Source organism: Sturnira hondurensis, unplaced genomic scaffold (assembly GCF_014824575.4).
Source record: "Sturnira hondurensis isolate 20B ecotype Veracruz unplaced genomic scaffold, ASM1482457v3 Scaffold0021354, whole genome shotgun sequence".
NCBI lineage: Eukaryota > Metazoa > Chordata > Mammalia > Chiroptera > Phyllostomidae > Sturnira > Sturnira hondurensis.
The window spans coordinates 35,186,845-35,202,392 of record NW_028093985.1 but is presented as its reverse complement, the minus strand read 5'-3'; the positions used below and the strand labels follow the sequence as shown (position 1 = coordinate 35,202,392).

Below are 15,548 nucleotides of genomic sequence, written 5' to 3'. Positions count from 1 at the left end.
TAAGAAAATTTCTGTGTGTGAGAGAGTAATGCTAGTTACCACCACTCCGGAGTTCATGGAAGTGGGGCCCATGGTTTCCCGAGACAAGCCTCACGATACAGGCGCCTATAACGCAGAAGACCGGAAGACCCCCGAGATATCCTGAGTCTACACTGGCTTCCGACTACCGCAGCGCTGCAAGACGCTGGCCCCTCTTAGCACCCAGTTGCCCACTCCCCTCCCGCGGAGTGCCTCGCGCTGGCACTTCCTCCGCCGGCCTCGTGGCCCCGCCCCCTCCTCGCCGGCCCGCCTCCGCCGGCCGCCCCGCCCCTAGGCTGTTGCTCCTGGCGGCCGCCGCCCTCCACCGGCCCAATGGCGCGGCTGCCGCGTCAGTGATGTGGAGCAGTGCTCTGGCTTGTCCGGCCCCAGGCTCGTAGCCCATTACACCATCCGCCGCGGCTGCGGCTACAGCCACTGAAGCCCGCGTTGACTAGGAGGGCGGGAGGCAGCTCAGCGTGGCGGGGCGGGGCGAGCGGCGCGGCCGGACTCATTCCTGTGGGGCGCAGGGCATGGAGGAACTGTGCGTCCGCAGGCGGACTGGGGCGGCGGAGGCGAGGACAACGGTTTGAATTTGAGGAGGGCGGCCGTAGCCCGAGCGGCCAGCGGCGGCTTGAAGGACTAGCCTACGGGCAGGTAGCAGTGACGGCGGCGGCCTGCGGGATCCCGGGCCCTGGCCTGAGGCGCCCGCGGGGAGGCCTGGGCGGGAAGGGTAAGGAGGGCGCCCCGGGCAGCTGAAGGTGGCAGCGGGCTGGAGGCCACAGGCTGCTAGCCCGGCCGGGAAGGGTCTTGGTCGATGGAGGACCTTGGGGAGGGGCTGCCCGTGTCTGGAAAAGGTAGAAGTGAAGGTTCTGTAGGGGCGGCCGTGGTTTGGGGAGCGGCGAATGCCTTGGGGGCGGAGGGATCAAAACGGGGAGGGCGAAATTGAGTGAAAGGCAGCCGGATTTCCTGAGAGCCTCGAGTAGTCTTAAAGAAAGAAAACCTTTCGGGTGAGGGGGTTTGGCCCTAGCTGGCCGTGGTTGGTTGTGCCTGACTTTTTTGTTCCTCCACGAAACCCTTTCTGGCCACAATGAGGCCTTCCAGCCTCGCGCCCTTGGTCAGCTCGCTGCAGCTGTAAGAGAAACAGTTCTGAACCCGCGTCTCCTGCCTCTTTCGGTTGTACTCTCCCCGGGCGTGTGTAGAACAAAACTAGAACTAAAGCGTGGCTAGATAGGAGGCGAGAAACCCGGCTGCCAGTGGTGTTTAAATTTACTGTATATAGAGAAGAGACCGCCTTCCACCCAAACACTGAGGTCTCTATGCCTTTTTGTAGTCTCCTTTTTCACTTTGAGGGGAAGGCAGTGTTGGAGGCGGTGGTCCTTAAGGTATGGCTTTCCCTCCCTTCCCACAGAGTAGAAATTAAGAAACCAAAATGTTTTTGCCTTTGCCCATGGAAAATTCAGAACTACTCTTTCTCCCCTCTAGTTTGGTGTTCTGGTTGTCAGATGTCGGAAGGCAATAGGACAGAACAAACTCACCGCGGTTTTATATCCGTCCTGGGGTGCAGTGATTAACAGCGAACTTTGGTTCCTGTAACTCTTGCCCGTGTCCATAGAGTTAAGCTGGAGCTTTGCTTTGAAGGAGACATAACGCACAGCCTCTGAACTGGACATAAATGGATCTAAAGACAGCAGTATTTAATGCAGCTCGCGATGGCAAACTCCGGCTTCTCACCAAGTTGTTGGCAAGCAAATCCAAAGAGGAGATTTCCTCCTTGATCTCTGAAAAAACAAATGGGGCCACGCCACTCTTGATGGCGGCCAGGTATGGTCACCTTGACATGGTGGAATTCCTCCTAGAGCAGTGCAGTGCCTCCATAGAAATTGGGGGCTCAGTCAATTTTGATGGTGAAACCATAGAAGGGGCCCCCCCGTTATGGGCCGCTTCTGCAGCAGGACATCTGAAGGTGGTTCAGTCTTTGTTAAACCATGGAGCGTCTGTCAACAACACGACTTTAACCAATTCAACTCCTCTGAGAGCTGCCTGTTTCGATGGCCATTTGGAAATCGTGAAGTACCTTGTAGAACACAAAGCTGATTTGGAAGTGTCTAACCGACATGGGCATACCTGCTTAATGATTTCCTGTTACAAAGGACACAAAGAGATTGCCCAGTATTTACTTGAAAAGGGGGCAGATGTTAATAGAAAAAGTGTTAAAGGTGAGTTCCACTTCCTCTTTAATTATTTTAATTGTTTACATTTATTTTCTGGAAACTTGATACACAAGTATAAGCAGTGGTGTTGATTGAATAAGCCAAAACTGACAGAATTGTTTTGATTATGTATACCTTCCAGTATAACCTTGTTGATTGTTTCTGTGACATTTGATAACATTGAACAAATGTTATAAAAAAGATCTCTATTGCTGTGTTAAGCAGCATTTTCTGTCCTTTACTTGGAGTAACTTCTAATTCTTGGGGAAGGGGTTCTTCAAAGTTATAGGGCATGTTAGTGGCAGTGGGATCTGAGGCCTTTGGTCATATTTAATCTTTTTGAGAATATACTTCAATGTAGTATATTTTTCTTAGCTTTCATTTTTTTTAGAACACCCTTGGAGTAGAAACTACTATATTTAGCCAGTCATTTTATTGTTTATCTTAGGTAGGCATTTCTTTTGTTGTTCCTTCAGGGGAGGCTAGGCCAAACTGACCTGGAGGGATTAATATCAATGGAAAAGGAGAAAAATCGGTTCTCCTTTTGTGTGGCCAGGAGAAAATCTTTTTTTTTATAGAACATATATTAAATATAGCAAGAAAGAAAACCAATTTTTAAAAACTAACAATACTGAGAGCAAAACAAGGATTAGGTTAAACAAATGTGGATTTGTTGGCTAGCAACAACATAAACAACCTTTGTCCAGAAGAGCTCAGGTTTACAATTGTGTGTAATTTCCAGCAATTGTAATGAATTTAAAGCAGCAAATGATAGTTTAGAATTATTTTAAACCCTTAAAAAACAACTGGTAGTATAATTTTGATAATTGAAAACCCATTTTTCTTAAACATTTATACAGCAGCAAAATAGTTCACTACTTAATTTTTTAAAAAACCTATGTATTAAAACTTAAAAGAAGCATATATACATGGCAAAAAATATTCAAACAGTACGTATTGGTTTGCAGTGTTTATAATGAAAAGTAAGTCTTACTACCCACTGGCAACTGCTACTTACAATTTTTGTTGTGTGTGTGTGTCCTAGAGCTAATACAAGTATACTTCTCTATTATTCTCCCCATTTATCTGTTAGTTGATACATACTGTTTTTTAAAAAATCTTAATCTACCTTGGATGTCATTCAACTCCAACACATATAGCTACTTCAGTCTGTTTCATTGCTACACAGTATTTCATGGTACGTAAGTTGTTTATCTGGTCTCTGTTGATGGATACTTCGGTCATATCCTGTACAAACAGTGCCGCTGAAAATATTCTTGAATAAACGTGTGTTTTTGCACACTCGTGTGAGAATAGCATATTATAAATACAAGTGGAATTGCTGAATCAAAGTAAATGTGCATTTATCATTTTGGTAGTGTCTGATTGCCTTTCAGAGGTGCTAAATCACAGTTACTGGATACATTTATTAAAGTTACTATCTTTAAAAAAAGATTTGTTGTAAAAAGGCAACATGCTCATTGTGATTTTCTGAAAATATCTTTCCCCAGAGGAAATATAAAAATATTGAAAAATCCAAACATTTTTAGAGATAACCCTTTTAAAGATGTTTCTGAATTTATACATAGATATGTGTACGCGGTTTTATATGCTCTTCTGTAACTTATTTTTAGCTTAATAAATGTTATCTTTAATGTCATTAATTTTAGTTCTTTGATTTCAGTAGCTACATACCCTTGTGTTAATAGAGTTTTATGTTGCTTCTGGCTTTTCAGTAAGCATTCTTTCTTATCAGTATTTTCAACTGTTCCTCACTATTTTTAATCATTTTTTATTATTGTTTTGTATTTATTTTATTATTTTTTAATTCTTTTTTTTTAAAAAATGAAGGCTCAGATGGTAATTAGCATCATTTACCAATCAAGTATTTTTTTAAAGATTTTATTTATTTATCTTTAGAGGGGAAAGGAAGGAGAGAAATATCAATGTATGGTTGCTTCTCGTGAGTCCCCTGCTGGGAACTGGCCTGCAACCCAGGCATGTGCCCTGACTGGGAATCGAACCGTGATCGTGTGGTTCGCAGGCCCGCGCTCAATCCACTGAGCTACACCAGCCAGGGCTAATTCTTTTATTTTTTAATATATTTTATTGATTATGCTATTACAGTTGCCCCCTTTTCCTCCCTTCACTCCCCTCCACCCTGCACACCCCCTCCTCCCACATTCCTTCCCACATTCCCCCCCTTCAGTTCATGTCCATGTCCATGTGTTATACATATAAGTTCTTTGGCTTCTACTTTACTTTTCCCATACTATTCTTACCCATCCCCTATTTTCTACCTACCATCTATGCTACTTATTCTTTCTACCTTTCCCCCCTCTCCCCCCTTCCCATTCTCCTGTTGATAACTCTCCATGTGATCTCCATTTCTGTGGTTCTGTTCCTGTTCTAGTCATTTGCTTAGTTTGTTTTTGTTTTTGTTTTAGGTTCAGTCGTTGATAGTTGTGAGTTTGTTGTCATTTTTATTGTGAGCTTGTTGTTCATATTTTTATCTACTCTTTCTTAGATAAGTCCCTTTAACATTTCATATAATAAGGGTGTAGTAATGATGAACTCCTTTAACTTGACCTTATCTGGGAAGCACTTCATCTGCCCTTCCATTCTAAATGAAAGCTTTGCTGGATAGAGCAATCTTGGCTGTAGGTCCTTGCCTTTCATGACTTGGAATACTTCTTACCAGCCTCTTCTTGCCTGTAAGGTTTCTTTTGAGAAATCAGCTGGGAGTCTTATGGGCACTCCTTTGTAGGTGACTGTCCCCTTATCTCTTGCTACTTCTAGGATTCTCTCCTCCATTTTAATCTTGGCTAATGTAATTATGATGTGCCTTGGTGTGTTCATTCTTGGGTCCAACTTCTTTGGGACTCTCTGAGCTTCCTGGAAGTCTATTTCTTTTGTCAGATTGGGGGAATTCACCTTTATTATTTGTTCAAACAACTTTTCCACTTGTTGCTCTTCCTCTTCTTCTGGTACCCCTATAATTTGGATATTGGACTGTTTGAAGATGTCCTGGAAGTTCCTAAGCCTCTCCTCATTTTTTTGAATTCTTGTTTCTTCATTCTTTTCTGATCGGATGTTTCTTTCTTCCTTCTGGTCCACTCCATTGATTTGAGTTCCAGTTTCCTTTCCATCACTATTGATTCCCTGTACATTTTTCTTTATTTCACTTAGTGTAGTCTTCATTTTTTCATGTAATTTGAAACCAAATTCAACCAATTCTGTGAGCATCCTGATCACCAGTGTTTTGAAATGTGCTTCTGATAGGTTGGCTATCTCTTCATCGCTTTGTTGTATTTTTTCTGGAGCTTTGATCTGTTCTTTCGTTTGAGCCATTTTTTTGGTCTCAGTGTGCCTGCCTTGTAGTGAGAGGCAAAGCTTTAGGTATTCACCAGGGCAGGGTAACCCACGTTGTTGGGTTGTGACACTGTATGTGGGAAGGGTTCCGAGAGGGAACAGTGGTGCTTGCTCCACTCTCCTGCTTCCCATAAGCAAATTGGGTCCTTCTGCTGCTGATTCTCATGTGAGTAGGCTTATGTACATTCTAGGGGCTTGTGGGTCTCTCCAACAAACTCTCCTGTGAGGCTGGGAGTTTCTCCCACTGCCACCTCAGTCCCCACAGGTGTTTTCAATCAGTGGTTTGAGGCTTTATTTCCCTGAGCTGGAGCCCTGAGTTGTGCAGTCTGTCCCGCTGCCCCTTTGTTTCTCCTGGTTTATCTGCATGTGAATGTGGGACTGCCCGGTCCGCTAGCCACTGCCTTGGTGGCCAGCTGCAGCCTTGTGAGCCCTGTTCCACAATCCACTGCCTCACTGGGTCCGCCAGCTGCTGCCTTGCCTGCCTCAGGCCTCTACCTCTGCCTTGACCAGAGTCCTCTCCACCCCAGCTGCCAGACTCCTCCTCTCCTTCCTACTGGTCTGGATGAATGTTTCTTCTTTAACTCCTTGGTTGTTGGACTTTCATACAGTTTGATTTTCTGTCAGTTCTGGTTGTTTCTTGTTTTTAAATTGTTGTTGTCCTCCTTTTGGTTGTTTGAGGAGGCAGTGTGTCTACCTACGCGTCCATCTTGGCCAGCTGTTCCTAACACTTTTTGAGATAGGTTGTTGGGTCAATAGATAGCATGACTTTTTTTTTTAATAGTTATCATTGTTTGTAAGAATACTTATTTTAAGAGAACAGATGACTGCTTAAGTGACCATGTTAATACTGGGAGTGCTTTGAAATCATAAAAGAGAAAGAGTTAAAAGGAGGTATGGTTACTTGTTTAGACTTGTTGGATTTTTTTGTTTCTTTGTTTTGGACTTGTTACTGATCAGCCTAACAGTATGATGGACAGATTACTGATGAACTCGTGTATTTTAAGTCAAATTGGGGTACATTTTAAACTCTTATGTCATTGTAGAGATGAGTACTGGTACTCTTTCCTGTGTGGTTTTCAAAACTGCTTTATATATTCCTAGAGACAATATTTGAGAGAACTATACTATAAATAGTTCATTTTTTGTGAGCATGTCCCCGAATAAATTGTAAACAGTATTTAACTTGATTACCTTTGATATTTTAGAAGAATATTTCTTTTTAATCACTACTCCCATATAGCTGTGTATGTGAGCATGTGTATACTCTCTATTTTGGCCAGTGGTCACTTATTTTAGTCATTTTTTCCCCAATGTCAATATCAAATATTTATGTCTTCCAAAAATGTACATAACCTCTATATTACTTTGTGGGCAGTAGTCTTACCTCACATAGTGCATTTTAATTCCGACAATGATTTTTAATGATTGTTGGGGCAGATTAGTGTACTCGTACCCCACCCGGTTCTGATCCTGAAGCTTCCATTCTTTGATAATCACTCTCATTGACTCTTCAGTTTTTTTTAAGCTGTGCAGTAGTGTCCAATCTTTTGGTGTCTCTGGGCCACACTAGAAGAGTTGTCTTGGGCCACACATTAAATATACAAGCACTGATGAAAACAAAAAAATCTCATAATGTTTTAAGTAAATTTACAATTTTGTGTTGGGCCGCATTCATAGCTATCCTGGACCACATGCAGCCTGTGGGCCATGGGTTGGACACCCCTGGAAAGGGGCTACAAAAGGCAAGAACCAATTAAAACTGAGGCAGGAACACTGGAGAAGGATCTGATAGAGAGCAGTCAGAAGAATCTTTCCTACATTTTTACCCCCATCCAAAAAAAAAAAAAAGGAAAAGACTGATAAGACTAGGGATAAAATGGAATAATTCCTCAGGAAACTTTGTGTCAGCCATTGGAAATGTTTCTGAAGGAAGAAAATGCAAATAGATTGTGCTTGATCTGCTTAAATATAAAATGTATGTGACTTCTACATTCCATTACTTTTTAATAGGTAGTTGGCATTTGAGTATGTTATTTTACCTCTATCCATTACTTTTGAACAGGCTGTTGGCATTTTGAACATGTTTTAACCTCAGGTGGAATTCATTCATTAATGGAAAAGTCACTTATTGAATTCCCTCAGTGTGCCAGGCTGTTAGACTTAGGATATACAAAGATGAGTAAGACAAGGTATCCAGTCCTTGATTCCCTGCCCTTGAGCTCATGGTTTTGTCTGGGAGGCAGGTTCATAAGCAGATACTTAAACCACAATATGGTAATTGGAACAGTAGTATTTTCTTCTATTAGATATTTGGAAATACTTTATCCCTAAAAAACTCATTACCTGAGGGGGCAGTGGATTACGGTACTTCTTTCTCCATGGCATTCAAAAAGGGGAGAAAAACTTTGAGATATTTACAAATAACTTCTCCAGTTAACAGTTGATTTTTGAGACAGGAGAGTTGGTTGCTATTTAAAACTATATAGACCCCAAATCAGAGGTGATTACGCAAGCCAGTCTTAGAACTGTCACATTGATCTCAGCACTTTATGGTTTTAGTCATCTTTGGTTTTCTTTTGCTTTTTATTATTATTTCTTTTAAAACTTAGAGTAGGACTTTGCAGATGTATGGTAACGTTAATTAAAGCCTTCGATTATGCTTTTATGCAAAAACTTAACTGGTAATTGAACAGCTGAAAGTGATTGGGCACTATAGACCAATGGAAGAGCTCTGAGTTGGGATTGGGGAGGCTGACCCTAGAGCAGCAGCCCTCAACCTTTTTGGACCAGGGACTGGCTTCGTGGAAGACAATTTTTCCATGGACGGCAGTGGAGGGACAGGGGGAGAGATGGTTTGGGATGATTCAGGTGCATTACATTCAAACTCATTGCTGTGCGACCCAGTTCCTAATAGGATCCGTATCAGTGTGTGACTCAGAGGTTGGGGACCTTTGCCCTAGAGGACACATTTTCCTCATACATGGGCCACTCATTTTAGATACACAGGTAATTATGTAAATTGGTAAGAATATAATGTGCATTTTCTGTAGGCAAGGCATTGTGTTGGACATTGTGGAGGCTATGAGAAGGTTCAGGACATCACCTTTGTTAATTGCTAAAGGAACAGTATAAGTCTATGTTGTAGGATTTCATAAAAGTGTACTGACTAGAAAGGCTTCCATGGAGAAGTTGAGGTGGAGGTTCAAATCTGCAAAAGGCATTTGATACAGTTTTTAATGCTTAGGAAATGGCATAAGGAAAGCTACATTGAGAATATGCTTGGAGGGTCCAGGAATTGGGATGCTGTTTAAACCAAAGGGCACTCAGCTAAATTACTGAGTTGGTCAGAAAGTCTGTACTGTGACTCTAGTAGTGCCAAGTTGTCATTAATTTCAATCAAAACAATTTTGTAAGATTGTATTGTCACAGCTGTCATATTGGTATGCATTTAAAAAAACCATCAAAGTTGGTGAATTTTTGTGTAGCCATTTTAATACTGAAGATGGAAGAAAATATGCAACATTTTCAGTGTATTATGCTTTATTATTTCAAAAAAGGTAAAAATGCAACCAAAACACAAAAAAGATTTGTGCAGTTGATGGAGAAAGCGCTGTGACTGATCGAAAATGTCAAAAGTCATTTGCAGAGTTTTATGCTGTAGATTTCTCGTGGGGTGATTGATGCTCTCCACACTCAGGTAGACCAGTTGAAGTTGATAGCGATCAAATAGAGACATTAATTGAGAACAATGTTGTATATACCATGTGGGAGATAGCCAATATACTTAAAATATCCAAATCAGTAGTCATTGGTGAAAAAGAAGAATGTGTCTTTTATTTTATGGAAAAAGCGTACTGACTGTTTGGCCAATCCAGTACATTTCTAATTAGCTCTTTGAAGCTAGAGACCTAGTGTTTGTATGCATGCATTAGAAAGAGTATCTGGCCCATAGTGTCTATTTGGCAGTTGGGCTTGTTAAGTGAACGACATGGATTTAAGAGGAAAGATTAGAGCTCTTTGCTAGCAAGGATTGTGTTTTGTAGTCCTTCCAGTATGGAAATAAATACAGGAAAATTGACAGTAATTGTGAAAAATGAGTGGCACAGATAGAATTCTGTACAGGTTTAAAAAGGGAGAAATTCATGTAGGCTCATGTTAAATATAGCTAGTATGTAAGGTTTTGAGACAGCTAGTTTGAGCAGTTAATTTTTCTTTTTGTTATGGATATTTTCTAACTCTTACGTAAGAATAGAGAAGAATACATGGAACCACTATGTGTTTATAACCTTGCATCACCAATTATCTACATTTTCCAAAGTTTTTAAAAATATATTCTCCTCTCCTTTTGTTTCTTGCAGTAGTTTAAAGCAAAATTTGCCCCAGGCAATGTATTCTCTCCCACAGTATAGGTATTGAGGGTATAGATATATCTCAGTCAAGAAAATGTAAAAGAAAGAAAGAAATTACATATGTTACTGTTAACACAAAGGAATTTACTAAAAATATACCCTATAAATTAACTGTTAGTATTAAGGTAATGGACAAAGGTAATGATTGTTGTCATACAGGTAACTTATTCCAGTGTACTGCAGGACTATCTGAGAGTGTTGGAAGATTTTTCTTTTCCTTCATCACTTCCCTCCTGTTGGTTACCTCAACATACCTACTTGTAGAGAATAATAAAAGGGAGAGACTTAAATTTTTATTTACCCTGTAACATCCGTGTTTATTTGGATTTAAAAATGTTTAAATAATTGACAGGTTGAATTTATTAGCATTTTGATTCCAGATTATCAAGTTGTTCCTACAAGGTGTTCTGTGTTCATTGTTTTTCCCTCTTGTTTCCCCTTGTACACGTCTCTGTAATCCCAGGGAATTTGGCCTAATTGGAGAAGCTAAGCTATAGATGACGTGTAAATTGAGTTCAGTAGGAAAGTAGTGTCTTGCTCTATCCTTGGAGATTGGATTTTGAAATGTGAATCCTCATAGAATTGAAGTTGAATTGAAATGAAGAAATCCTTAGTACTGCTGCTATTTCAAGAGCTGTAGGCAGCACCAGCTTAAGGCAGATATTAAGTTTTACTTAATGACCTATGGGTAGATGTGGTTCTCTCACCGAGTTCATCTGTATCAGATTTTCCAACAATGATTAATTAAATTTTTTTGATTAAGACAAAATTCAGGAAGCTGTTGGCATTCTTAAGATTTAGGCTATCGAAACATCAGGAATGTATGTGATGGAAGAGCAAGGTGGAAGTGGTTTGGAGAGGCCCAAGTAAAGGAGTCACAAGGATGCAAATTTGATTAAAACATCTCTTTCTCTTTTTTCCCTCCTTTTGGGAATAGCTGTTGTTGAATAGAGTGAAGTAGAGAGGCCAGAAAGGAAATTTTAATGAAATCTGAATTGTAATGTTGATGTTTTCATCAACTTTATGTTGTGTCATTTTCATCAAATTACACTAATATTAGTTGTTTTAGTCCTGATTCATTAGCTCACATACTTTTAGCCTTGAAAATTCTACTTAATATCAAGACCCATTTCAAAGGCATTTTTCATCTTCCCGCTCAGGGATGAAAATGCATCTTACCTCTATGGGTGCATGTAATTTTTGGCATTTAATTTTGTCATGAGCTCAAAGTTGACATGTTCAACTTCTGTATGTTCCTAACTCAGTGTCTTACGCAAAAAATGAATGAAGGGAAGGCACATGGTAATCTGAGTACAGTTAGCCTTTGATTCTATTTTGTTTCATTTTTCACCTCAAACTCCTATCCTGGCATATCTTAGAATATGCATGGGGGAGTGAAACATTCTAAGCAGAGGAGTCTTCTACTGCTCCTTTGATATCCTAAAGTGTTTCTACTCCTCACTTCCTCCCTCAATACATGCCAGTTAGTTATTCCAGGATTAAACTGTTGGAATCAGCATTGTTTTACAGTTGAACTGCTCATCCTTTCCTCGTCTTTATAAAATGGACCTCTATGGACTCAGTTTAGTCCCAGATACAAAGTTAAAGAGTAGTGATGCCAGCATAGTAGGCTGAAGAGGTCCTATTGTAGTAGATTTGGGCATTTCCAGACAAATCCGTTACAACAAAAGGCCCTTTAATTGTTGCTAATATCAGTCAAAATTTACACTTTTACCAAAAACACAAGTACTTTGATTTTAAAACAGCTTTCACATACCATTCACCGATTTAAAGGTATAAATCAGTGGTTTTAGTATGTTCACAGACTTGTGCAACCATCACCACAATCACCTTTTCATCCCCACCTACACTACACCCCTGGCTAAAAAACTCCACATCTATTAATAATCACTCCCATTCCCCCCTCCTCCCCAAATGGACTAGATTTTGACAACCAGTAATCTTTCTGTTTGTTATCAATTTGTCTGTTATGGACATTTCATATAAATGGAATCATAATACGGGTTTTTTATAACTTATTTCATTTAGCATGTTTTCAAGGCTCATTCATTTGATAGCATGTCAAAACTTTATTGTTGAATAATCCACTGTATAGATACACCACTTTTATTCATTTATTACTTGATGGCCATTTGAGTTGTTTCTACTCTTTAGCTATTAGGAGTAATGCTTCTATGAATGATTGTGTAGAAGTTCTGAGAATGTATGTTTCCTTTTGAGCACAGATAGGGATGGAATTGCTAGATCAATGGTAACTCTGTTTAACCTTTTGAGGAACTTCCAAACTATTCCAAAGCAGCTGACCATTTTACATTTCTGTTAGCAATGTACTGGCATTTGTTATTACCCTTCTTTTTAAGATAGCCATCTTTGTGGGTGTTAAGTTGTATCTCATTGTGGTTTTGGTTTTTATTTCTCCAATGGCTAATGATGCTGATCTTTTCGTAGTTCTTATTGGCCAATTGTATATCTTCTTTGTGGATGGGTCTGCATTTCCTTGCACCTTTTTAAATCGTGTTATATTTTTATTGCTGAGTTGTAAGAGTAATTTATATATTCTGAATACAAGTCCTTTATCAAATATATAGCTTGCAAATCTTTTATTACATTTTTTGGGTTGTTTCTCATTTTTTTGATGATGGTGTTATTTACAGCAATTTCAATTATATTTTACAAATTAATTTTTAAAAATTTGACTATGAATCACTTACTTAGATTTGACTTAAACAAGAAAGCTTTTAGCAGTAGGCATCAGTAGCGTTCGTTAAAAGACCTGAAGTGCTGATCTTAGTTGCTGTAATTTTAAAGAGCCCTGTAATTTTTTGATAGCACGCACATTAAAGATAGGAATTCATGCTCAACTGTGATAGTTTTGGTGCATAGCAGTGGGATTGAGATTTACTGATACCCATCACTACGCAGACAGGAACTTTTCTGTGGATCACTTGTGCAATCTAGTTGTAAAACACCCTATTTCTGCTATGGCAATATTAGTGTTTAAATTTAAAGAGGAATAGTGAAGTTTTGTTTCTGTGTGTTGTAAAATAGGTCTGTGGCCTAATTCTCCTTCCAAACTTATACTCATATTACTTGATATAGCTATTAGAAGATATCTTAGTTATATGGCAAATACCATATTTTGCAGTATATAATGTTACACTTTTTTGCCAAAATTTTTGAGGGAAAAATAAGGATGTGCAATACGCATGGGTGGTACTAATTACATATCTATATAAATGTTTCTAATTCTTTTGTTTATAATTATGCATTAAAAGTGTAACTCTAGAAAGCAATAACAATATCTCTATGCAAAATAATACTTTGAAATATGATAATCGGTTTTGTTTCTAAGTATAAATAGATAAAAAGTTGAATTAAACAATTAAAATGAAAGCATTATACATGGAAGCATGTTGTACATGGCAAAATACAGTATCTATATAGTAAGTCCTCACTAAAGGTTGTTGATGGTGACTTTAAGTGAAAGGATGTATAATGAAACCAATTTTACCATAGGCTAATTGTTATATACAAGAGTTAAGTTCCTATGACATCTCATCAATGTTATAACTAAACAACGCTGAATAAAACGACGTTATTCGTGAATCTGCTGTATAGCAAACAAACAAACAAAAAGATTCTTTCTCTATTTCCTTGCTTCTAAAATAGTAAAGGCCGACAGCAAAGGTACCACTTGGAGCCACCCCTAGGTCAGCTGAGTCAGATCTGCATTTTATGGTGATCCTCTGGTGATTTTGCACACAAAGGTTTGAGAACCACAACTTTATCTGACTTACACTGAAAAAACACAAACACAAAGCTTGAACTGTGTGAAGATTTTCCAGACAGTAGAATCTATTGAATTGATGTTGTTATAAATACTACGGTAATTTATAACAAACATTTTGTATTTGTTGAATATTTTAATGTCCTTATGAGGATAGTTTTGTTTCATTAAAAAGATGAATTAATTCTGTTTCCTGTTTGGGAGTGGTTTAGAAGCTGACTTAATTCCAAATCCGGTGAGTCTACATAATCTCACCCAAATTGAGATATTTGTAAATGCTTTGAAATTTTTTTGTGATTTAAATGGTTGGTTGATAACATTCCATTAAACGCAAACTATCTGGTTTGGAGCCAGGAAACTCTTGGGGCTCAATATAGTTTTTACTTAAAATACTAGTCTGTTTCAGATTGCTTAATTTAAAAAAATCTTGACCCCATTGCTGTGCCCTTAAACTATCACAGTTGAGTGTGAATTCCTTATTTTTTAGGTCCCTACTATCAAAATATTACAGGTCTCTTTATAGCAACTAAGATTAGCACTTCTGGTCTCCCCCCCCCCACCCCCACCCCCGCAGGCATTTTATTTTTATTTTATTTTTACAGTACCTTAATTTTTACAATATCTTAATTGTACTTTACAATTAAGTACTTTTTACAGTACTTTATTTTTACAATATCTTAATTGTTTAAGATATATATTTTTTATTTAATTCTTATTCAAGTACAGTTTTCTGTTTGGTTTTTTAATGAATAGTATAAGCTTTAGTGCCTGAGTACTTCCCATAATTTCTTTCCCTTAATAGCCATCTCAGAAGCATCCCAATGAATATGGCTACTTCTTATTCTAAACTTTCTTAGTACTATTTAAGTTAGGTACATGAAAATTAATGTATTTTGATCATACTATTTCATACTATTTTACCTTCTGCAACAAAACTTTAACTGAATTAACACTTAGGATACTATTATCTTGAGTTTTAAGGATTGTCCATTTAACAAATATGTCCTTTGGGAAGTCATAGAAATATTTTATTTTGAATTCATTTTCAGAAATTTTCATTTGTTCTGCAAATTAACTTATTCTTAATTGGGCATTGATAATTATATAATGCAGTGCTTCCCTTTTTTTAAGCTAAAGGTAAATTCATTTAATTTTATTTCTTAACATCCTTAATTTTATCTAGGATGCCTGGTAATATTTTTGAACTCTGTGTACTATTTTCATTGTCTACTCTGAGAACCAAAATAACATTAAGGGGTAGAGATACAAATTTTTTTTAAGTTTTATTTTTTTTATCTTCACCTGAGGGTATGTTTTTATTGATTGTAGAGAGGAAGGAAGGGAGATAGAGAAAAACATCAATGTGAGAGAGAAGCACATCGATTGGCTGCCTCCTGTAAGCACCAGACTGTGGATAGAACCCATAACCTAGGTATGTGCCCTGACCAGAGATCAAACCCATTACCTTTTGGTGTATGGGACAGTGCTCCAACCAACTGAGTCACCTGGCCAAGGCAGAAATACAAAATTTTTGGAAGTGTAATTATTGTGTTATGGAATTGTTTTTAAGAAACATATAAACCAGAAAAAGTGTTGAGTTGAATTTTCAAGTGTTGGTATATGTTACTATTTAACAAAAGTTTAAATTAACAAAGTTACCTAGCACAAATTAAATATGATTAGTGTTTGGCAGGTAACTTAGCACTTAGACTAGTCACAAAATAGTGACTC

At 38.5% G+C, this 15,548-nt stretch overlaps 1 protein-coding gene across 2 annotated transcripts in view; it reads left to right on the top strand.

The window, feature by feature from the left end:
- Positions 1 to 342: 342 nt before the first annotated feature.
- FEM1C (fem-1 homolog C) overlaps positions 343 to 15,548 on the top strand; it is a 29,442-nt gene continuing 14,236 nt past the window's right edge. Inside the window, exons 1-2 of one of the 2 annotated variants that reach the window (XM_037032098.1) lie at positions 343 to 672; positions 1,501 to 2,234. In XM_037032098.1, coding sequence (XP_036887993.1) covers positions 1,691 to 2,234 — 544 coding nt within the window. In that variant the 5' untranslated portion in view covers positions 343 to 672; positions 1,501 to 1,690. Of the gene's footprint in view, positions 749 to 1,500; positions 2,235 to 15,548 lie in introns of both variants that reach the window. The other variant, XM_037032097.1, reaches the window with a different exon arrangement.